Here is a 19,482-nt window from a genome sequence, read left to right on the forward strand (position 1 = left end):
ATGGGATGGCATGGCAGACCCTGGGATTGGGGCTCTCGCGATCTCATTACTATAGCTTGATACCTATTGAATACAGCCATCATTGGTTATCACATTCATCGCTCACGCGATGTGAGGTACGCCCAGCGTCCACTCCGGCACAATGTACGCCGCTACCGGAAGGCGGCGCAACGACATGAAAGACTCGATAATCAGATAGGCTCTGGCAAACAAGTACGCCAGACCGCACACGCCACAGACCAACCCCAATGATACTTTGAGCCACCTGGAGGCATCGCCGCTCATGATGTTGTACCATTCCCACCATACTCTGGCTGACAGCGATGCTAGGACATGGATACTCGCCCACAGCAGCCCGGAGAAAGCGACGTACAACGACGTGCTCCTCCACAGCCATGCTTCCACCCGCGTGGGAAACGGCGCGTGCCATGCGGCGACGTGGATGCCGCTGAAGGCGAAGCTGACCAGCCACAGACACGTTCCGATCCACAGACCGCTGGTCGTCCGCAGGAGTCCGTCGTGCGGCCAGTTGCTGGCGGTCGAGGAGACAAAGTGGTGGGTGTCGCATTCCTGCCAGTCCTCGTCTGTAGAGACGACTTCTTCCGCGTAAGCTCTCACCCGGCACTTCTCGGGCATCTCTGGGTAGTTGGCCAGCGCGATCTGATACCGGCGACTATGCTCGCTCGATGGCTTGCGCAGGAGGTTGCGTACTGCGGGATACTGCTCGATTGCGGAAAGTGCGAGCTTCCAGCGCTCTTCAGTCGTGCCATCAGTCGTGCCATCCAGAATTGGTGTGCGAACTTCTTCCGAGGACATGTGAGTCGAGGAATTTCGAAGATGATTGGAATGATTCGGCTTGCGTTCGAACTTGTAACGACCAGGCTGGGCCAGATCGGAGCCTTGCGAATCGTCGTTTGGCAACAGCCTCAGCCCTGCCATCTCCGAGTTCTCACCTTCCAGTTGGAAACCCGGGAGCATCTGGCCTTGACTCTCTCTGCTGCACATGAGCATGAAAGCCGCCAAAGGCTTGACCCAATCGCCGACTAGCTGAGTCGCCGAATCGACTTTGCGAGGCTTGTGCCACCAGAGCGCATACAGCACCAGGGCGCACAGGACGTGCGACACGGCGGTCACTTCAAGCGTGGTGATCGGAAGCTGCAAAGCTAGCCTCGTACAAACCTGGACAATCATCCACGTCACTTGGGTGCATGCGAGAAGCTTGCCGAGCTCGTCGACCTTGCTCTTGTCCAGTATCTCCTCCTGGCTGACTTCAGGGAGGTGCCCGCACTGCGCTAGGAGGAGGAGCCCTTTTGGCGTGAGACTAAGTCGCTGAATGCCGTTGGCGAAAGACGACTTCACGGTATCGTTGCGATCGTCGAGGTCGATCACAAATCCGCCCATCACAGCGTAGAATCCGTGAGCGATTGTACACTGGCTGCTGGCAACCTTTGAAGACGTTAGAAGTGCTATCTGGATATCGGTCTGTGCCTACCTTCAAGTTCCGCAATTCGTTCCTGAAAGCCCATGCTGAGAGGAGTTGCCGCCACGCTGTCCAGATGACCAGCTCGGGCCCAAAAATACCGAAGATGCACCAGTAAAGATACGTTGAGAGCTGTCGCAAGTTCGATGAGTGCTTCTGTGGAATGTTCAGGTGCATGACGGCCCAAGACGATAAGAACAAAGACGAGAGGCAAGACACGAGGATGCTCATCGTGCCTCTGCCATCAGGCTCGTTCATCCACCCAACCTTCGTGGCATTGTGTTGTTCGGGTCCGACCTCAATGGACATTCGCATCGTGCTAGACGCAGAGGAAACAAAATTTAATCTATGTACTGATTCAAGAAGTTAGAGTTCAGAATACAGAATAGATTTCGACTAACACTGCCTATAATCCTCAAGCTCTTTAAAGGGAACTCTGCCTTGTCCTGAGATCGCCAACCCAAGCAATGTCGGCTGAACTAGCTGTTTCCAAAGATGTAGATACGCCGCTGGATTGCTTAACCGAGACTATCCAGCGTTATCCAGGCCACTCGTAGCGATTACTCGCCATCGTTGGGCGCTTGAGTCGGCGCTTGCGAAAGAAGCCTGCAAGAGTTGTCAATCGACTTTACGGTTGCCAATATCTCAACTCTATTATCGAATTCATTCGCATTATTGACCAAGTCGTATGATTTGGCCATAAATCCAAAGGTCACTGTTGAAGGCGCTGAGGGTCAAGACCGAGGATGGATTAGCATGCAGTATGTGCGATCTTCAAATAGATTAGGCTGATGCAGGAGGATTCTTGGCGGCGCCTATTTGTCTCCAGTCTTCAGCCTCAACAGCATACTTAAACAAAGGTTCACTCTGCATGCTCGAATGCTAATGTAGAGCACCGAAATGTCAGATTCGTGTGACTTCAGTCGACCGAAGAAAAGGCATCTTCTCTTCTACGACGAGATTCGTGAGTACATTTGTCCGCCCATTAGAACAGTCGATTCACTGACATCAACAAGCAACATGGCAGAAGTACTCAGAATTTGTTGACAACAGATGAAGAGTGGTACTGATGATTCTAGGGACAATGAATATTTGTTGTATGGGTACAGGTAATTAATATTGATCGAAGGTTTGGACCTGCGCATCTGTTGACTCAGCAGGCCCACATCCGGATCTTGGCTCCTGTCCCTTAAAAGCATGTTTGCATGGCACAACGAAACCGGTAGGTAAAGATCTTATCTGACCACTACGAGACGTGCTGATTCACGGAAGTTAATATCCACTCTCACACGATCGGCTCCCTCTTGTTTGCATGGCTTCCGTATCATTTCTATGCAAACGTCTACCAGGAGGTCGACAACTCCCAACCCATTGACGCGCTCTTGTTCGTCCTCTATTTTACGGGAGTCGCGCTTTGCTTCGCGTGCTCTGCTTGGTAAGACGTGTCTCCGAGAGCTATGGAAAACCATATACCAATGACGATCGTATAGCTGCCATGTAATATGGAACCTCTCAGCACCAGCTGCATCGTTTGGCAATCGACTGGACTTCTCTGGGATAGTGCTTCTAATGTGGGGAGCAAGTCTCCCATCAATACACTTTGCATTCCTGTGTGATCCGATGCTGAAATACTTGCACTGGGGATTGGTAAGTTGATAGTCAGATCGCTTGACCATCAACCGGGTTCCTCTTTCTGACAAGCTCCAGGTTTCTCTCAGCGCAAGTGGTTGCATAGTCTTCACGCTCCATCCGTCGTTCTTAGGACCGACATTCCGCAAGTATAGAGCGTTGATGTATACATGCTTCGGCTTGTCAGCCATCTTGTTCGTATCGCACAGCATATATCTTTACGGCTTCGTCGTTCAAAGACGGCGTCTGGCGATCGAGTGGATGGCTCTGATGGGATTTCTCAACATTGCGGGAGCTGGATTTTATGCATCAAGGGTAGGTCATGACCCTGACAAGATCGTTGCATTATCGTGCTGACCGGCAACAGCTACCAGAACGATGGTTTCCCAATCGCTTCGACTTCGTTGGCGCGAGCCATCAGATTTTTCATCTGCTTGTGCTGGCTGCTGGGCTTGTACATTACAAGGCGTTAGTTTGTGCGCTCAATGAGGCTCGGGGACCCGTCGACTTCTGCGCTGCCCCTGCTACATGATCGGCATCATTGAGAGAGGCCTACCTGAAGAGCAGGAGTCCGTACCTAGATCATACAGAGCATCTTCCTCAACTAATGAAGTTCAATCAACACAGAAGAGTTGTGTTGGAAATGACTCGCATGATCTAAAGTCTTAAGACGTATCTCTGCGATACCAGTGTTGTGACTGAGTTCTCAAATTTTCTCATCCATTGTGTTCCGTCGAGTAATGAGGCAGGCAGCGAGGACATTCCAGAACGGCAATCGCTTTCGCGGTAATCGTGAACAAGATATAGGGAAGGTGGCCCTTGCGTCTGGCAAGAAGCATCCGTGGAACCTGTGATATTGTTGCCAACATTTTCCATTTTCGCTTCAACTTCAATCCTTTCGTCGATGCCACCAACATATTCCTCCAAAACAGAAACAATTAACATGACGAACGCATCATCATCAAATAGCCAACAATCGAGCGCGAGAGCATCAATTGCGCCTCCATCCCCGCCACCAGAGTCTCAAGACCAAATTATCCACCACTCAGTCCCAAGTCTGTCCACATTGCCATCCCTCCCTACTCTCGACAAACTAACCAGTCCGCCAGACTGCTTCTACCAATACTCCTTCCTGTCCGCATACACCGCGGGCGCGGTCTCCGACGGCCCGCCCGTCTCCTTTCTCACGCAATACGGCGACTACGCTTACGGCTTCTTTCCCTGCGGCACACCGCTGGCCCTCATCGACTCGCAGCCCTACATCTTCACTAAGGACGGCGAAGCCGACAAAGCCGACGCAGAGGCACCAGTCGCTTTCGCGATGATCTGCCTCTTCCACCCCCAGAACCGGATCGTGACGGGCGGTGGAGACACGGTGGGGAACCTGCGGGAGACCTTTGGGCGCGGGCAATTTGGGTATGACGGGAGAAACAGCCCGGTCGTGTTTGCTGTGCGCGGGGCGTTCAAGCTGGTAAAATTGAAGTTCGGAGTGACATTCGAGAACGTGCAGGGCGTGGTATGCGGATTTGCGTTGCCAGGGTGGATGGAGGGCATTAGCGGGAAAGGTTTTCGGTGCGTGTTTGTGAGCGGGTGTAAGAGGCTAGGTGGCGAGGTGCTGGATTTCGACAGCATTCAGGGGTCGTTTGTGGAGTGGTCTGTGAGCGAGAATGTGCATATGGGGCTTCCTTGGGATGCCAAGTTTGAGACGATGAAGTTGTGATTGTAGTAGACTTAGGGGGACAGACTTCATTCATAGACTTGAGGTCTATGCTTTAGGGTATCATCAAGAGATAACGTTGATCCTCGATGCTTTTCAAAGTCAGAAGAGGTGTTTGAACAATTGTGACGTAGAATGCTTGTCAGAGTAATACACTCGATTGATGTATACATACGAGACGCTCAGCCGGCGTAGTGATGGGGTATCATAGCAACTCAAAAACATAATCCCGGCCGTAGGTACCGTTGGTAAAGAAACAAAAATAATGGTGACTTCACTTCAAGTCTCGGAAGTACTCAAGAATCGGCCTCATCAAGCACACTCCTCAATTCGTCTTGATCCAGCTTCTTCACCACTGGTGGATGATGAATCTTGATCTCCGGCCCAAAACCAAAGATAGGTCCAGATTGATTAATACCAGGACTCCGTAATTTCGGCGGTTTTGGTGTGGGCTGAGGGTCCTCTTTTGCCTTGTCACTACCCGATTTGATGCTCGCGGACTTGGTACTCGAACTTGACTCGGCGATGGGAGGCGCAGGTGTTGCCCCCCATCGGCCGAAAATCCATCCGCTTGCTTTCCTGGTGATGGCCTGCCTGGAAGCAGGAGCGAGACGCTGGTCGGCAGCAACACCACTCAAAATGCTGTGGCTGTTACTCTCCGTACGGCTTGTGATGGCAGGCCGTGCAGCGTGCGCTTGGGCACTGCTAACGACGGTTCCCGAGCTAACGCCTCCTTGCGTCAGGAGGGAATGCTTCGGTCGGTGCTGATATGTATGGATGTCCATCCCAGATATCGATAGGAGAGACTCATGTGAGGCAGCCCGCCGTAATGGTCTGCTGTAGATATCTGAGCTCTGTATATTGAAAGTAGTCTCTGTAGCCGTAGGTGTCGCGACACTTGAAGTACTCTCAACCGCAGGAGAAGATTCTTGATCCCCTTCGCTGCTGGGCTCCTCCGCTATGGGCTGGTGGTTGCTTGGGCGTGGCTTCAATGGCGGAAGCTCTTCGACACTTGTGTCCATGATAGAATCAAGAGAGGGGAGGCTAGGCCCAGGATTGAAACCCTTCCGATGCAGCGCAGGTGCACTGATAGTTCGGTAGCCAGCAATTGAGGGTCGATCCTCTTTTGAAGGGCCGAGCATGGGAGAGCTAGGCTCCTCCGTGTCTGGTGTTGTTGGTCTTGATGAGTCTTGGCCGCCGTCACTGAAGACGCGATCGAAAATGGACGATGAGCGGTTCAATGTTGATTGTGGCGAACTTGGCCCCGAAGACGCGTAGAGGCTTTGGTATGTTTGATTGGACTGCACCGACCAGCGATTCTTCTTCGATGGCGTGGAATCTGGAATGCTGACAGCAGTCTGCTTCAGAATAGTCGCCATGGACGAGGGTGTGTTGTACGAAACAGAAGATCGAGGCGTGGTCCTTCCGGATGCTGGAGGAGTGAAGTGACTAGGCGTCAACGAACCGTAGCGTTTCTTCTTTGGACGGCGAATGGGATTGCGGACTCCTGCCCCTGCAGGGGACGGTGCGGGTGCGTGGTAGTGATGGTGTACATGTAGCTCCTGTGAAGTGGCGCGGTTGATTTCGTCGTGCAGGCTCGTCTTCCTGTCACCAATCGCAGGCCGACCGGCTTCTTCGTCTTCTTCATCTAGCGGTTGATGCTGAACGAGTCGCTGCCTTAGAGACTCAACCTCCTCGTTAGAAGTTTGCAGCATCTCTCGCAGTTCCACGATTCCCATTTGGAGATTAGCGTTGTCCTGGAGGATGTCCTTGACGAAATGTGAGACAACATTTGTGCCTGCACCGTCCCGACCGGTAGTCTTGGAAGCGGCAGCACCCTTCAATCTCCCGGCAGCAGAGGTCAGCTCCTTTTCGACTGCACGCCTTCGCTCCATCCGTCCCACGACTTCAATATGACGCTCCCTCTCTTCCTTTGCTTCTTGCTCTATTCGCTCCAGCTGATCCTGCATGTCGGCAAGGGTGCGTTCTGTCGTCTGCCATCTCCGTGTCACTGCCTTCTCCGCTTGCTCCTTCGCATCGAGACTGGTCTGGAGCGCTTCATGCTCTCTTTCAAAGTCCATCAATTGCTGCTCCAAGCGCTCGGTTCTCGCAACAAAGTGCGACAATCTTTGCATTTCCTGCTGCGCCGACTGCAGCGCATCCTGGAGGCCGGTCACCCGAGAATCTGCTTCGCCCACAGCATTGTTGACCGCCTCGAGCTGATCCAACAATGACCGATTCTCGCCGACCAATCCTTCATTTGTCTTTTGCAGCTCCGTCTTTTCGCTTTCTAGCTCTTGTATTTGTACCATCATGTCCCGCCGCTCCGTCTCGGCGTCTGCCATGTACGCTTCATGTCGGACGAGTAGCGCCTGCAGCGAGAATTCCATTAGCGACGAGTTCCTGGAGGGCTTCTCGGCCGCAAACGGCGGCATGACGCTACACATCACGGCGGCTTCGAACGGACGTTCGCAGCAAGCACGACCTGTACCTGCATAGCGCAATTGCACTCAATACCAGTGACGGGAACCATGAAGATCGGAGAGAATCACACATACCTGGCCCAGCTTGGCGGCGTTTCGCACGTCGCCCTCCAAGTCATCCAGCGAGTTCTGGTTCTGCTTTAGGTATGCGCAGTCCGGGTTGCCGCAGCAGCAGGCTGATTGGTGGTGGTCTGGAATGCTGGCGACGTCCGCGTCGCCTTGGCCGTAGGAAGAGAGGAATGACTGCAGCGCTTGGTCTGCCATTATTGTTGTTGAGAATGCTCGCCCGACTCCCGTAATTTAGGTCTCATGTCTCAAACAGGGCAATCTTGCAGTGAATTTCGGTCCGACGCCACTTAGGGCATGCGATGGGGAAGATGTCGTAGTAGTCCTGTTCGCGAAGAGGTCACGGTGGTATGAGGGCAGCGGCGCAAAGCATCAGGTTGCCGCCGGCCTGCCCCAGCCACTTGTGTTGTCGGTGTATGCAAGGGAGCGCGTGGTTGGCCTGTCTTCACCGCAGCCCGACGCGCGGGGGAACCCCAGTTGAACCTTGGTGGAGAATCTCGGCTGCATCCGTCTTCATCAAAACACAGCCAATCCCGCCGCCAACGCTGCGTCTTTGATGTCAGTGGTCTCAGCCTTAGCCATATGATCTGAACGCAGGCTGCGGTGAAAGTTTCACGATTTGAAAAACTCATTCAATGATTGGCCTCCACATCTTGCGGCCGACGAACTTCTCCACGCCCTCGTCCGCCATTACTTCATCCGCATTCCTTCCAGTCACTACGCTCCGTTCCTCGTCTCGCCCAAGCACGAAAAAAGGATCCCAGCCATCGATCCACCGTCCTTCCTCGGGGCCGCTGCGAGCTTTGCGGAAGCCTGAGTTCTTCCGATCCAAGCTAAGAAACCAGTGTCTCTGATGCACTGAGCCAATGCTATTCGTCGCACCAGTATACGCATTATTAGAACGTATCACAGCGTCTTCGTCTTCTCCTTCAGAAGCGACACCCGCATCATCTACCTCATTATCGTTCTCGCCAGTCTCATCGTTGCCCGCGGTAGCTGCATCGCCCTCACCTTCACTATCTGTCGTTGGCTGCGCGACAGCACGTTGGGACAACGCTTTTGCAGGGTCGATCCTCCGCCGCTTGCGCTTTGGCCTTTTAGGCTGACCACTTCGATCATTCGCAGAAGGCAGGCGAAGGCCGATGGTGTAGTTCTTGGGCAACTTCGTCCCATGCAAACGCAGGCGAAGGTGTCTAGTTTGGAACCCTGCAAACAGCTTCTGGCTCTCGGAAAGTTCAGGCTCTGCCGAATCGCTGCTGCCATCCGATAGTTCGTCGTCTGTAGTGCGACCCTTGATCTGGTCGCGGTAGGGCAGGACTTCGTATTCGCCGGTATCCCATATAAGCAATGAGCCTGTTGCGTGGGAGGCCGACTCTATGAGGTTGTTCCAGAGGTTATGCACGCGGGTCTCGATCGCCATACGGTTTGGCCTGATCGATTGTGGATTTCCAGGCAATCCATACGGCACGGCAAAGCTGATTGTACTAGAGTCGGAGAACTGAAGTCTCAAGTCGTAGTGAACGCCTTACCTTTCTATCAGTCTTGCGATGCTATGCGGCCGGTTGGCGGTGAAACTACCTGATATTGGATGATCATGCTGATGTACAACGAAGTGATGACCATGCTTATGTTCGTTGCGCTTGTAAATGCTTTGAAATTCTTCTATCGATATACGAGGGATGGCTGAATGTGTCTGTCGCGAAGATTCGCTCAAGTGCTCGGAAAAGTAGGCCAGGTGATCCCGAATCTCAGCCTCGCCAGCTTCAATCGCGGCTAATGTCGGCGTTTCAGCAGTTGCTTTGGATCTCTCAGGGCCATGGGAGTTCGACTTCGGTTCATTCGTCGGCAGTGCGCTCGAAGACTTGCGCGACGGTGGCGGCGAGATATCTCGAGAGAGCGTACTAGGCGGGCCCATCGTCAAGCCCAAGACCAAACATTGACGAAAAGCTCATCGCTTAATCCATCGAAATATCGAATTCCCGATGTTCAAATCTTCGAAAGTCGACGGTCATGCCTGAACTGCGCTGCCTGGAGGTCGACGAGCAAGTTCATGTGATGTCGTTGGCCCGAGCGTCAGAAATGTGCAGCGTAGGAGCTCCGCGAGCGCCTCCGAAGCACGAGACCTACCAACGAGCATCCATCAAACCACAACACCTACGACTCTCATCGCAAGCCAATCGCCAATTCACAATAACTCCCGAAGCATCCCCAAACCCCACATTCACAACCAAACAAGATGTCTTTCCTCTTCGGCGGCGGTCGCCCTCAGCCCTCTTCCGCAGAGAAGATCGCGGCAGCAGAGGCCGAGATCGAGATGGTCTCCGGCATGTTCAACCAGTGAGTTTCGCTCCTCCACTGCGGCGCGCACCATTGTGGAAAGGGACTATATGATATTAAACACCCATTTCCTCCAGGCTCGTCGACACCTGCACCAAGAAGTGCATCCCTCCCCAGTACCGCGAATCCGACCTCAACAAGGGCGAGTCTGTCTGCCTCGACCGCTGCGTGAGTAAGTTCTTCGAAGTCAACGTCAAGGTGTCCGAGAAGATGCAGGGCGAGGCGGCCGCGAAGCAGGGCGGCATGATCGGCGCTTAGAAGGAGACTGAACGAGGAATGGTGAAGATGGAGATGGAGATCCCGGCGACGGACGTCGGGTGGACTGTTTGACAACGTGTATATTATTGCTGCGCTTCACGAGGAAGGTTCTCCTGGCTGGCCATTGAGCGCCGGGGAGACTTCGCCTTTGATCCCTGGGATTGAGCGCGGGACGGATGATTCCTGGCATGCGAGCGGGTTTGTTCATAACATGTGTATTCTGGCATGAAAAGGGAATTCAACTCGACTTTACAACGGGGCTAGAGACAGCTGAATGATTAGGATACAGCATCGCACTCACGTATGGTGTTCGGCTAGGGAATAACACGACAAAAAGTTCGACAGATTCTGCTTCATTGATCGCAGATACTAAGACTGTTACATTGCCGTCAAAAGGTGCAGCATGTCCACCAGCAGGCTAGCGAGCCGTTCACTGTGTTATATCCTTCAGAATACCATAATAACGCCGGGGCCAACGCTATGCAAAATAAAGCAAGTGGTATCATCTTTCATATCAGCAGCCACGACGCCTGTCAAAAGCGATCTATATTCGCTTTGAGTCTTCGATCCGCTCTCTTTGGTAATGTCCAAGGGACTGCGCATATCACCTTGCGTTTGGTCAGCGGAAGCTCTCAAAGTACCGAGAAGCTGATCACGTACCTCGCCTTCACAATACGCCCAGAAATATATGCCGCATCCAATGAGATGGTACAATGCGGCATTTGTGGTTTGGTAAAGCAACACGGCGCTCAAGCTCGCTAGCGGGAGCCAGACGAGCCTCGCAATCATGCTCCTGTGCAGACGTGTCCCGGCGAACCATCTCAGTGGCCATTCGTAGGCCAGGCAAATGAGCGCGATGGCAACGTTGATGACCTGCAGGACAGGTACCGGTTTCACCGCGGCGTCGAAGTTCTTGGTGAGGAAGTCGAAGAAGAACTTGGGCCAGAAGAAGCCTTCTATTGCTCCGGCAAGCTGGTCTGGACGGCGCTGTCAGTCTCTTGCGCTTCTGATACGAGATTCGGCGGCCTTGGACCTACAGCATGCGGACGTGAGGATTATGAGTCGGGCCCAGTGGTTCTTTATCAGCTTGCCCATGCTGCTGCGCGGCGCAGAGAGCCAGCCAGCAAGCAGCAGGAACAACAGTCGGAGCTAGTACAGCTATGATAATCGTTGTGATTCACACATCGCCTTGTGATATCTTCGGGGCGAAACGTGGTTGAGCGGCGTCGCAGTAGCAGTAGCAACGAAAGATCGACCGGCTCGTCTACGATGGGGCCCGGGGGATTGGATATGGAAGAGAGAACGAAGACTACGAGCGCAGGCCGGCGCACTGCGGGCTACTAGCTCAGCGGGCAATAGTTCGAGGGATTAAGAAAGCTAGTGAAGATGCAAGGCGATCTTGCGAGCGAACGACAGCGCCACCGAGGAGCGTGAACATGCGATGAAGGCTGCGGTGCTGCGAGGGCAGGCGGGGAATTACTGACTACCAGCTTGGCTGCAGGGTGGAAGCGCCCTTGGAAGAGACAAAAATGGATCTCATTCTGCGGGTTTCAAGGGCACGTTGTCGGAGCGAGAGACATGCAGAGGCGGTGGAAGAGAGCAAGGCGCGTAATGGACGAATGAAGTTGGGCGATATGCAGGGCACTTTCTGGCAGCAAGCAGGGCGGAGCATTGATTGGACAGTGGCGTTCTTGGGGCTTCACGCTTCTTTGGCTGCGGACTCGACCAACGTTCTCGGTCGAACTCCCTTTTCCCGACAGAGAAGCAACTTCGAATATCAATGAAAGTATTCCAGCGATGACCCGGCAGTGTCTACATGTTCAAGGCATGGTCCGCTATGCTCACGCGTGCCGCCGTTTCTCGACTATGCAGACATCACTATTGAGTACAGCACGGATGCCGGCACAAAGTGCTTGCATACATGGGCTTGCATATTCGTTGTCCTACAGCCCTCGGGTCGCGCCGTGTCATGCAGGACCCATGCACGCGCATATCACGTCTCGTCCATACACCCCTCCTGCTGGTCTCCGGCGCTTGCAAGTGGCTGGGTGACCTGCATCTGGCCTTTGCCTATCGAGCCGCCGAGCCCGTCGCTGACTCGGTAGTTGATGTGTAATTCTGGTAGGCAAGTTTGACCTTCTGCCATCGTATACTCTTTGCGCCTAGAGCGGCAGTGTCTGAATATTGCGTGTTCTGCTTGGGATAACCTGTGCACGTCGTCTCCTGGACGAACCAGAGATTGCCGATTCCGACACCTGAAATGGCAGTCTGATATACCTCGAACGTTGAAGCATTCACCAGGTTGTCAAAACAGATCGTCACGGACTCTAGAGCAACATGATGAACGCCACGACAAAGCAGCCCTCGTGGCTGGCAAAACAATTCACCCTCCGCAAGATCATCTTCTACACACTGTTCCACGGACTTCACATCTTTCTGTTCGTCTATGGCTGGTACAAGCAAGCGGCGGATGACCGATTAGCACCACTCAACACCCTCAAATTCAGCGTCTGGTTCTCTCGTGGTGCTGGCTTGTGTCTCAGTGTAGACACCATGATCATCCTGCTCCCCATGTGCAGGAACCTGCTCAGGGTTATCCGACCGAAAATCAGATGGCTGCCTCTAGACGAGAGCCAGTGGTTCCATCGCCAGGTCGCATACACTATGCTTTTCTGGACGATCGTCCACGTAGCAGCACACTACGTCAACTTCTTCAACGTGGAGCGCTCCTTGGTGCGCGCGGAGGCTGCGGTGCAGATCCATTACATGCAGGCCGGTGGCATTACTGGGCATGTCATGCTACTGTGCATGCTGCTCATTTTCACAACCGCTCATGCAAAGATTCGGCAGCAAAGCTACGAGACCTTCTGGTACACGCATCATCTATTCGTGCCATTCTTATTAGCGATGTACACGCATGCTACAGGCTGCTTCGTCCGCGACAGCGTTGAGCCTTACTCGCCGTTTGCTGGGAAAAACTTCTGGAACCACTGCATCGGCTATCAAGGCTGGAGATGGGAGCTAGTTGGCGGAGGCATCTATCTGTGTGAGCGACTTTATCGCGAGATCCGATCGCGCCGGCAGACTGAGATCGTAAAGGTCGTGAGACATCCTTATGGTACGATGTCAATGCTAAGTGCCACACTACACCTGCTTACAGACCGCAGACGCCGTCGAGATCCAGTTCCGCAAGCCCAGTATGCAATACAAAGCCGGCCAATGGCTCTTCATCAACGTGCCCTCAGTCTCCCAGCACGAATGGCACCCCTTCACAATCACCTCCTGCCCATTCGACCCCTACGTAAGCGTCCATGTCCGTCAAGTCGGCGACTTCACCCGCGCTCTCGCATCCGCCCTGGGCGCCGGACCAGAGCAGCAAAAACTGTACGACGAGCTCGACCCAATGGGCATGTACGAAATCGCGCTGCAGAACGGGCAGGAGATGCCGAAGCTGCGGATCGACGGGCCCTACGGCGCGCCCGCCGAAGACGTCTTCGAGAACGAAGTCGCCGTCCTCATCGGCACCGGCATCGGCGTGACGCCCTGGGCCGCCATCCTGAAGAACATCTGGCACATGCGGCTCTCGCCTAATCCGCCGCGACGGCTGCGCAGAGTCGAGTTCATCTGGGTGTGCAAGGACACGACGTCGTTCGAGTGGTTCCAGGCGCTGCTGTCTTCGCTCGAAGCGCAGAGCCTGAGCATGACCGGGCCTGGAGCGCAGCAGGAGTTCTTGCGCATCCATACGTACCTCACGCAGCGCATTGATGCTGATACGGCGCAGAATATCGTGCTGAACTCCGTCGGCACGGATAGGGATCCGCTGACGGAGTTGTCGTCGAGGACGAATTTCGGCAGGCCTGATTTTCCCAGATTGTTGGTTGCGATGAGAGAGGGTATCTTGAACCAGAGCTACCTGCCTGGTCTCGATAGAGGCGGGAAGACTGAGGTCGGGGTGTACTTTTGTGGACCGAATGTGGCGGCTAGGGATATCAAGAAGGCTTGCAAGGAGGCGACGGTCAGTGGTGTGAAGTTCAAGTTCTGGAAGGAGCATTTTTGATATGCCCTGCTCTGTATGTTGCCTTGAAAATCAACGTAACGAATGAAGTTCACAAAATTCGTTCTCGTGAAGCTCATGATCGATCCGAGATTGGCGTTTTTCTTCTGGATGTGCGTGCGACAGTTTCCGCCTTAGGACAAGGTCCAGGGTGGAAAAGGACGAAGCCGCTCTTGGATGAAAGCTCAAATGGCTGATTTGACTGTCGAAGCAATCCCGGGTATCTTCCTAAACTCCAAAACACCGTCTCCCCTAAGCAAGCCCCTCAAGACTGCTCCCATTACGCATCACCACCAGAAGCCCTCAGCACCGTCCTCACATCCTCGCGCATATCCGGAATGGCACTCATCATCTCCCTGCCCAAAATATCCCTGAAGTCCGCAAACGCCTGCGCCCGCCCTTTCTGCAACTGATTGTACTGCATGACGAGCTCGATGATCTGCCGCTTGTAGACGTCCGGGTTCCGCTTCTCCTCGACGTACTGGATCAGGTCGATGGGGACGGTCGTTGGCAGGCGGCGCGAGGTCTTGGTCAGGTCCTGCAGGTTCTGCACGAGCTGGCGCACTTCGGCCGACATGGCCGTCTGCGTACTGGCGCCTTGGTAGTCGTGGGCTTGCACGAGGAGAACGTAGAGGTTTGTGATAATGGCGCGGAGATGTTCTAGTGTGGTTTGTTAGGTTGATTGATTTGGCAAGGTGAGTTGAGTGACGCACTGTCCACGTCCGCTGGTGTGGCGTCCATTGCGGTCGCTGCCATGGTTGTAACGGGCGTGAGTGCGACGACCGCACGCTCTGATCAAGTCGATGGATAAGGTACCTACCTTAAGCAGCTCTTAACTGCAAGCATGTGAGAGAGGCGGCTCCAGAGGAAGGCTGCCCGGGCCGCAGCGAAACGCGGGCTGGCCCCGCTCCGCCGTCTCACGTCATTCTCACAGAATTCACTTCGACGTTGCGACCAAAGTACAATATACCCGCTTCGGCAAACCGCGAGTTCCAGCACTTCACGTCGCGTGCGACATTTTGATCTTCCGGCTCGAGAGCCTTTGGAGCGAGGACTATACACCACACATAACGACAGGCCCGCGCGGGGGACGCACATTCACCCATCATGGCGACCACCGTGGACAAGGTAAGACGTTTCTTAGAATACTCGGCGACGGGCGAGTACTGACACACCGATGTACAGATCAAGCAGATCGAGGATGAGATGGCCAAGACGCAGAAGAACAAGGCCACATCCTTCCACTTGGGCCAACTGAAAGCGAAGCTGTCGAAGCTGAAGAAAGAACTCCTCACCCCCACCAGCAGCGGCGGAGGAGGCGGCGCAGGCTTCGACGTCGCGCGCACAGGTGTCGCCTCCGTGGGATTCATCGGCTTCCCCTCAGTCGGAAAATCAACACTCATGTCGCGGTTGACGGGCCAGCACTCCGAGGCGGCGGCGTACGAATTCACAACCCTCACAACCGTTCCCGGTCAGATCATATACAACGGCGCGAAGATCCAGATCCTCGACTTGCCGGGTATCATTCAGGGCGCGAAGGACGGCAAGGGTCGAGGTAGGCAGGTCATTGCTGTCGCGAAGACGTGCCATCTGATCTTCATCGTGCTGGACGTCAACAAGCCGCTGACGGACAAGGCGGTGATCGAGAACGAGCTGGAGGGCTTCGGCATCCGCGTGAACAAGTCGCCGCCCAACATCAAGATCACGAAGAAGGACAAGGGCGGCATCTCGATCACGACGACGCAGCCGCTCACGCACATCGAGCCCGACGAGATCAAGGCCGTGCTGAACGAGTACCGCATGGCGAACTGCGACGTCGCGATCCGCTGCGACGCGACGGTCGACGACCTGATCGATGTCATCGAGGCGAAGAGCAGATCCTACATCCCCGTCGTGTACGCGCTCAACAAGATCGACGCCATCTCGATCGAGGAGCTGGACCTGCTCTACCGCATCCCCAACGCCTGCCCGATCAGCAGCGAGCACGGGTGGAACGTGGACGAGCTGATGGAGCAGATGTGGGAGAAGCTGAAGCTGTGCCGCGTGTACACGAAGCCCAAGGGCAAGATGCCGGACTACACGGCGCCCGTCGTGCTGCGCAGCACGGCGTGCACGGTCGAGGACTTCTGTAACGCCATCCACAAGACGATCGTCGACCAGTTCAAGGTCGCGATCGTGTACGGCAAGAGCGTCAAGCACCAGCCGCAGCGCGTCGGCCTGTCGCACCAGCTGGCGGACGAGGACGTCCTTACGATTATCAAGAAATGAGCAAATGAAAAAAAATAACAATCGACGGCGAAAGCCCGTATACCCCGAAATGCCTCTCTCTCTCATACCAGACGAACAAGCTCAGGAGAACCAATCTCTTCCCCGTCGTATCTCGTAACCCAAACAGCCCATCCGTCCCAATCGAGCATGCAACCGCAAAAGCATCCCGCACTCCTCAAAACCCAAACTTCCCAAACAAGATTCCTTCGCGCACACCACCCCCCTCTTCCCCTCGATCGCCAGCATCCAAATCCACACTCGATCTTGCATCCCACCTCACGAGCCCACCGCCATTCATCTCATTTCACATCTCAATCCCACCCCATCTGACGTTTCAGCTCCGCCACCCTGCCCATTTCGCGGCTCCAGTTGCCGGGCGCGGCGCCCTCATACTCGCGATCCTGCTATAAGGCATGGGAGTCGCAGTCGCCGTCGCGGTCGCGGAACGTCTCTTCCGCCCGCCCTAGCGCGCCCGCCCTGGCATTCCTTTGCCGCGAGAGCGGGGCGGGGCGCGACGTCTAGAAGCCCCCTTGCTCCGTCCGGTTCGGCTGTCAGTCGCTTCGCTGGGTCCGTCTTGCAGACGGGATGCGTCTGGGGCGGGCTAAGGGTAGCTTGTGTGTGTTCTGCGGTAAGCGGCAAGTGGCATATTGGTGTGGTCTATTGGCGTGAGATCATCCCTTTGCCGCGCCGGGCGGACCGGGCTCCGATTGGGGCGCGCGGTGGATAGAGTTGGGGGATCCTTGTTCTTAGTGAGTGGAGCGCGAGGGTTGCGCTTTTTGGGGCAGAGGCGCGCTGGGGCGGGAGGGTTCCGGGGGCGGCGGCAGGGTTTGGTGCTGGTTGGTTTCTTTGTTATGTGCTAGGGAGGTACATAGTTGATTTACCTCGGCGCTGGGCGTTGTGGGACACTACGTATGCAGGCTGTTATCTTAGTTAAGGTAGGTGAGGGCAGGCTTTATTTGTGGGCTTTGGGATTTGCCGCTAGTGTGGGATTTGACAGGTGGGATCGTCGGCGTCGTGACAGGTCTGGCTCTGGCTTTGGCTGGCTGTTTCCATTTTTTGTATCAATTTGCGTTGCTGATCGTGATCGCCTCTAGGGCTCGAGCGGGCGAATCCGGGCGCAAAGATCGTGAATCAAGGTTGCGATTCGTGAATATTGGAGAACTCGGGTGGCTGGTGGCGTTCTCCCCTCCGCTCCAGTGCCGCGTGCTTGAAGGGCCCTTCAGCCAGGGCGCGTGGCCGCCCCCGTCAGGATTCGCGGCGCTGGGACGCCGCCCACACGAGTACGACTATACCCAGGGTCCGCTATAGCTGGCACCACACGTGTCGACCGACGTTCTGAAAAGATCGAAATTCCCCTTGCTCGCTTGCAGCATGCGCCCCACAGCAGGCTATACCAGTCTAATTTGGAGCGCAAGCCGCAGCCGGATGGGGCGTCGTGCTTGCTATGTCTTGGATGTCGATATGAGGGCGATCACTTACTGCAGGGAGGGGGTTGCGCCGACGAAACGGCGCTCGTGCGGCCGCCAGGCGAGGCGAGTTCAGTTCGCGCTACCCGGTGCAGATTTCAGGCGGGCTGCACGGCTGGCGAGAGGGGAGGCGGTGCCATGTGGCTCTTCGCTTGCGCGGTTTTTTGTCTCACTCTCTTGGGTGTGGCGGAAGTTAGTTGGGTATACGTATGGATCTGCGCGGTATGGTTTTCACGGATGTTTCGAAGCCGTCGAAATTTGCACGACGCCGGACAGATGGGCTAGCAGGATGACTATTGACATGACGCGGTGCCGCTTGAGTGGCTGTGCGTGGGTTCCGATCGGTGTTTCGCGGAGTCAGAGCAGGCAGATGAGGGAGTGAGGTCAGTCGGCCTGCGGTCTGGCCCGATTTGTATTCCTGAGGGTTTGGTCATGCAGCAATTTTGACAACGAGCGCAGATCCAATTGCCTTAAGGGATGCGCGGCTTGGCGGCTATCGTCCTGGACTTCGATGGCGCCTGGGGATTGGCACCGGCTGGCTGAACTCTGTGGGTTTCGTGAGCGGCAGCGAGATATCGCAATGCAGCGCACGCACGGAGGCGCACGACCGGCAGCGACTTGCCGTCTGCGTCGGATCACGACTCGGGATGTGTCGGCGGCGGATGGCCCACAAGAGGTTCGGCCTTCAGGGCACGTGATGATCAAGCGGTCGAGGTCGCGGTCTGGAGGTCGACGACATCGGGGTGTCGCGGCTGGCTGGCCCGCCGGTGCTCGCCGTTGGGCTACAGATGAGCGCAGATAGACTTCGGGCGATGGCTCCGGGCTAGCGGCCCAGCGAGGGGAGGACGAGCTGTTTGAGGGCTAAGCCATCCGGATCCAGGAACTGTGTGAGACAACGTCTTTAGGCGCGCGAGGCTCGGGGCCCGGGCTCGGGCTCGGGAGGAAGATCCGGGCTGTCGGAACTGCAACGGATCCGAGCTAGCTGCGTACGTCAGCGCGAGCGGACAGCCAGGGCAGTCTGCCAGAGATTGGGAGATGCGGTGCCAGCGGCGGGGGGCGCGTCCCAGCTAGCACCTGTTCTCGCCGTCGATCGTGGAGTCTGTGGCCTGCGCCGCGGCTAGCAGGCTGGCCGCGAGACGAGCGAACAGCTACTGCAGGCCGGCGGCTGCCGAACAGCGATCAGTGACAGGGAAGGGCCGTCTGGGGAACTCGACAATGCGCCTAGCGCCAGCTTGGGACGGCGGCCGCGCTTTGAAGGAGTGCCTACCCAGTACCTACTGGCAGTCTGAGCGCGCTGGCTTGCGGAGGCGCGCGGTCGCTGCGGTGAGGATCCGCAGGGTCTGAACTGCTGCAGCCTTCTGCGCGCCGCTGGCCTGAATCATGCGCCTGCTAGACGGTGCTAGACACCCAGACTGCTGCTCGCGATCCCTGCCAGATGCTATCGCGTCTCCATGCGCTCGCCAGAAGCTCGGCGCTGATTAACCTCTTGCAGTAAAGCCGCGGCCTACGCCCAAAAGGAATGTCAAATCTCGCCCCGCCAGCCTGCCTAGCAGATAATATTCCCCCCACCGGCCAATCGACGCCGCCACAAAAACCCACAGCCTCTCCTCGTTTGCACAAGCTCGCTCTTACTTGCGCAGGATCGCCGGCCTGTGCGGCGTGCGAGCCCACGGCTGCCGTTGCCAACTCAGATTCGCTGAAGGATGATGAGACAGATCACGAGC

At 55.6% G+C, this 19,482-nt stretch overlaps 10 protein-coding genes across 10 annotated transcripts; 5 read left to right on the forward strand and 5 right to left on the reverse strand.

Annotated features, from left to right (window-relative positions):
• Positions 1 to 102: 102 nt before the first annotated feature.
• Positions 103 to 1,657, reverse strand: WHR41_01654 (uncharacterized protein; the record flags this gene model as incomplete). Its single annotated transcript, XM_069370260.1, has 2 exons — positions 103 to 1,446; positions 1,493 to 1,657. The coding sequence occupies 2 exons, from the start codon at positions 1,655 to 1,657 to the stop codon at positions 103 to 105; spliced, it is 1,509 nt and encodes a 502-aa protein (XP_069232829.1).
• A 1,020-nt stretch (positions 1,658 to 2,677) lies between these two features.
• On the forward strand, positions 2,678 to 3,762 carry WHR41_01655 (uncharacterized protein; the record flags this gene model as incomplete). The annotated part of the gene is made up of 5 exons (XM_069370261.1): positions 2,678 to 2,702; positions 2,753 to 2,915; positions 2,971 to 3,127; positions 3,188 to 3,424; positions 3,477 to 3,762. The coding sequence occupies 5 exons, from the start codon at positions 2,678 to 2,680 to the stop codon at positions 3,639 to 3,641; spliced, it is 747 nt and encodes a 248-aa protein (XP_069232830.1). The 3' UTR covers positions 3,642 to 3,762.
• Positions 3,763 to 4,052: 290 nt separating this feature from the next.
• On the forward strand, positions 4,053 to 4,829 carry WHR41_01656 (uncharacterized protein; the record flags this gene model as incomplete). Its single annotated transcript, XM_069370262.1, has 1 exon — positions 4,053 to 4,829. The coding sequence occupies one exon, from the start codon at positions 4,053 to 4,055 to the stop codon at positions 4,827 to 4,829; it is 777 nt and encodes a 258-aa protein (XP_069232831.1).
• A 136-nt stretch (positions 4,830 to 4,965) lies between these two features.
• On the reverse strand, positions 4,966 to 7,797 carry WHR41_01657 (uncharacterized protein). Its single transcript, XM_069370263.1, has 2 exons — positions 7,385 to 7,797; positions 4,966 to 7,198 (listed from the first exon to the last, which is right to left on the reverse strand). Exons 1-2 carry the CDS (start codon positions 7,571 to 7,573, stop codon positions 5,123 to 5,125), a joined length of 2,265 nt encoding a protein of 754 aa, XP_069232832.1. The 5' UTR covers positions 7,574 to 7,797; the 3' UTR covers positions 4,966 to 5,122.
• A 153-nt stretch (positions 7,798 to 7,950) lies between these two features.
• On the reverse strand, positions 7,951 to 9,405 carry WHR41_01658 (uncharacterized protein). The gene is made up of 2 exons (XM_069370264.1): positions 8,954 to 9,405; positions 7,951 to 8,899 (listed from the first exon to the last, which is right to left on the reverse strand). The coding sequence occupies exons 1-2, from the start codon at positions 9,288 to 9,290 to the stop codon at positions 8,004 to 8,006; spliced, it is 1,233 nt and encodes a 410-aa protein (XP_069232833.1). The 5' UTR covers positions 9,291 to 9,405; the 3' UTR covers positions 7,951 to 8,003.
• Positions 9,406 to 9,503: 98 nt separating this feature from the next.
• tim10 (Mitochondrial import inner membrane translocase subunit tim10) lies at positions 9,504 to 10,316 on the forward strand. The gene is made up of 2 exons (XM_069370265.1): positions 9,504 to 9,712; positions 9,790 to 10,316. The coding sequence occupies exons 1-2, from the start codon at positions 9,612 to 9,614 to the stop codon at positions 9,968 to 9,970; spliced, it is 282 nt and encodes a 93-aa protein (XP_069232834.1). The 5' UTR covers positions 9,504 to 9,611; the 3' UTR covers positions 9,971 to 10,316.
• On the reverse strand, positions 10,308 to 11,521 carry WHR41_01660 (uncharacterized protein). The gene is made up of 3 exons (XM_069370266.1): positions 11,008 to 11,521; positions 10,631 to 10,947; positions 10,308 to 10,578 (listed from the first exon to the last, which is right to left on the reverse strand). The coding sequence occupies exons 1-3, from the start codon at positions 11,063 to 11,065 to the stop codon at positions 10,504 to 10,506; spliced, it is 450 nt and encodes a 149-aa protein (XP_069232630.1). The 5' UTR covers positions 11,066 to 11,521; the 3' UTR covers positions 10,308 to 10,503.
• Positions 11,522 to 12,307: 786 nt separating this feature from the next.
• Positions 12,308 to 14,027, forward strand: WHR41_01661 (uncharacterized protein; the record flags this gene model as incomplete). Its single annotated transcript, XM_069370267.1, has 2 exons — positions 12,308 to 13,088; positions 13,138 to 14,027. 2 exons carry the CDS (start codon positions 12,308 to 12,310, stop codon positions 14,025 to 14,027), a joined length of 1,671 nt encoding a protein of 556 aa, XP_069232629.1.
• Positions 12,966 to 14,829, reverse strand: med10 (Mediator of RNA polymerase II transcription subunit 10). The gene is made up of 2 exons (XM_069370268.1): positions 14,738 to 14,829; positions 12,966 to 14,684 (listed from the first exon to the last, which is right to left on the reverse strand). Exons 1-2 carry the CDS (start codon positions 14,778 to 14,780, stop codon positions 14,305 to 14,307), a joined length of 423 nt encoding a protein of 140 aa, XP_069232632.1. The 5' UTR covers positions 14,781 to 14,829; the 3' UTR covers positions 12,966 to 14,304.
• A 153-nt stretch (positions 14,830 to 14,982) lies between these two features.
• On the forward strand, positions 14,983 to 16,565 carry RBG1 (Ribosome-interacting GTPase 1). The gene is made up of 2 exons (XM_069370269.1): positions 14,983 to 15,152; positions 15,210 to 16,565. Exons 1-2 carry the CDS (start codon positions 15,132 to 15,134, stop codon positions 16,290 to 16,292), a joined length of 1,104 nt encoding a protein of 367 aa, XP_069232631.1. The 5' UTR covers positions 14,983 to 15,131; the 3' UTR covers positions 16,293 to 16,565.
• Positions 16,566 to 19,482: the final 2,917 nt, after the last annotated feature.

Source organism: Cladosporium halotolerans (genome assembly GCF_011745625.1).
Source record: "Cladosporium halotolerans strain TM138-S3 chromosome Unknown Sca4, whole genome shotgun sequence".
NCBI classification, from domain to species: Eukaryota; Fungi; Ascomycota; class Dothideomycetes; order Cladosporiales; family Cladosporiaceae; genus Cladosporium; species Cladosporium halotolerans.

Coding starts and splice junctions, on each gene's coding strand:
- WHR41_01657 (XM_069370263.1), bottom strand. CDS start 7,573: ATGGCAGACCAAGCGCTGCAGTCATTCCTCTCTTCCTACGGCCAAGGC. Junction 7,199..7,384: donor ACGCCGCCAAGCTGGGCCAG/GTATGTGTGATT, acceptor TTCTCGCTGCAG/GCGCTACTCGTCCGACATGA.
- WHR41_01658 (XM_069370264.1), bottom strand. CDS start 9,290: ATGGGCCCGCCTAGTACGCTCTCTCGAGATATCTCGCCGCCACCGTCG. Junction 8,900..8,953: donor GCATGATCATCCAATATCAG/GTAGTTTCACCG, acceptor TAGAAAGGTAAG/GCGTTCACTACGACTTGAGA.
- tim10 (XM_069370265.1), top strand. CDS start 9,612: ATGTCTTTCCTCTTCGGCGGCGGTCGCCCTCAGCCCTCTTCCGCAGAG. Junction 9,713..9,789: donor GTCTCCGGCATGTTCAACCA/GTGAGTTTCGCT, acceptor CATTTCCTCCAG/GCTCGTCGACACCTGCACCA.
- WHR41_01660 (XM_069370266.1), bottom strand. CDS start 11,065: ATGGGCAAGCTGATAAAGAACCACTGGGCCCGACTCATAATCCTCACG. Junction 10,948..11,007: donor AATCCTCACGTCCGCATGCT/GTAGGTCCAAGG, acceptor AGCGCCGTCCAG/ACCAGCTTGCCGGAGCAATA. Junction 10,579..10,630: donor GGGCGTATTGTGAAGGCGAG/GTACGTGATCAG, acceptor ACCAAACGCAAG/GTGATATGCGCAGTCCCTTG.
- med10 (XM_069370268.1), bottom strand. CDS start 14,780: ATGGCAGCGACCGCAATGGACGCCACACCAGCGGACGTGGACA. Junction 14,685..14,737: donor CACACCAGCGGACGTGGACA/GTGCGTCACTCA, acceptor AAACCACACTAG/AACATCTCCGCGCCATTATC.
- RBG1 (XM_069370269.1), top strand. CDS start 15,132: ATGGCGACCACCGTGGACAAG. Junction 15,153..15,209: donor TGGCGACCACCGTGGACAAG/GTAAGACGTTTC, acceptor ACCGATGTACAG/ATCAAGCAGATCGAGGATGA.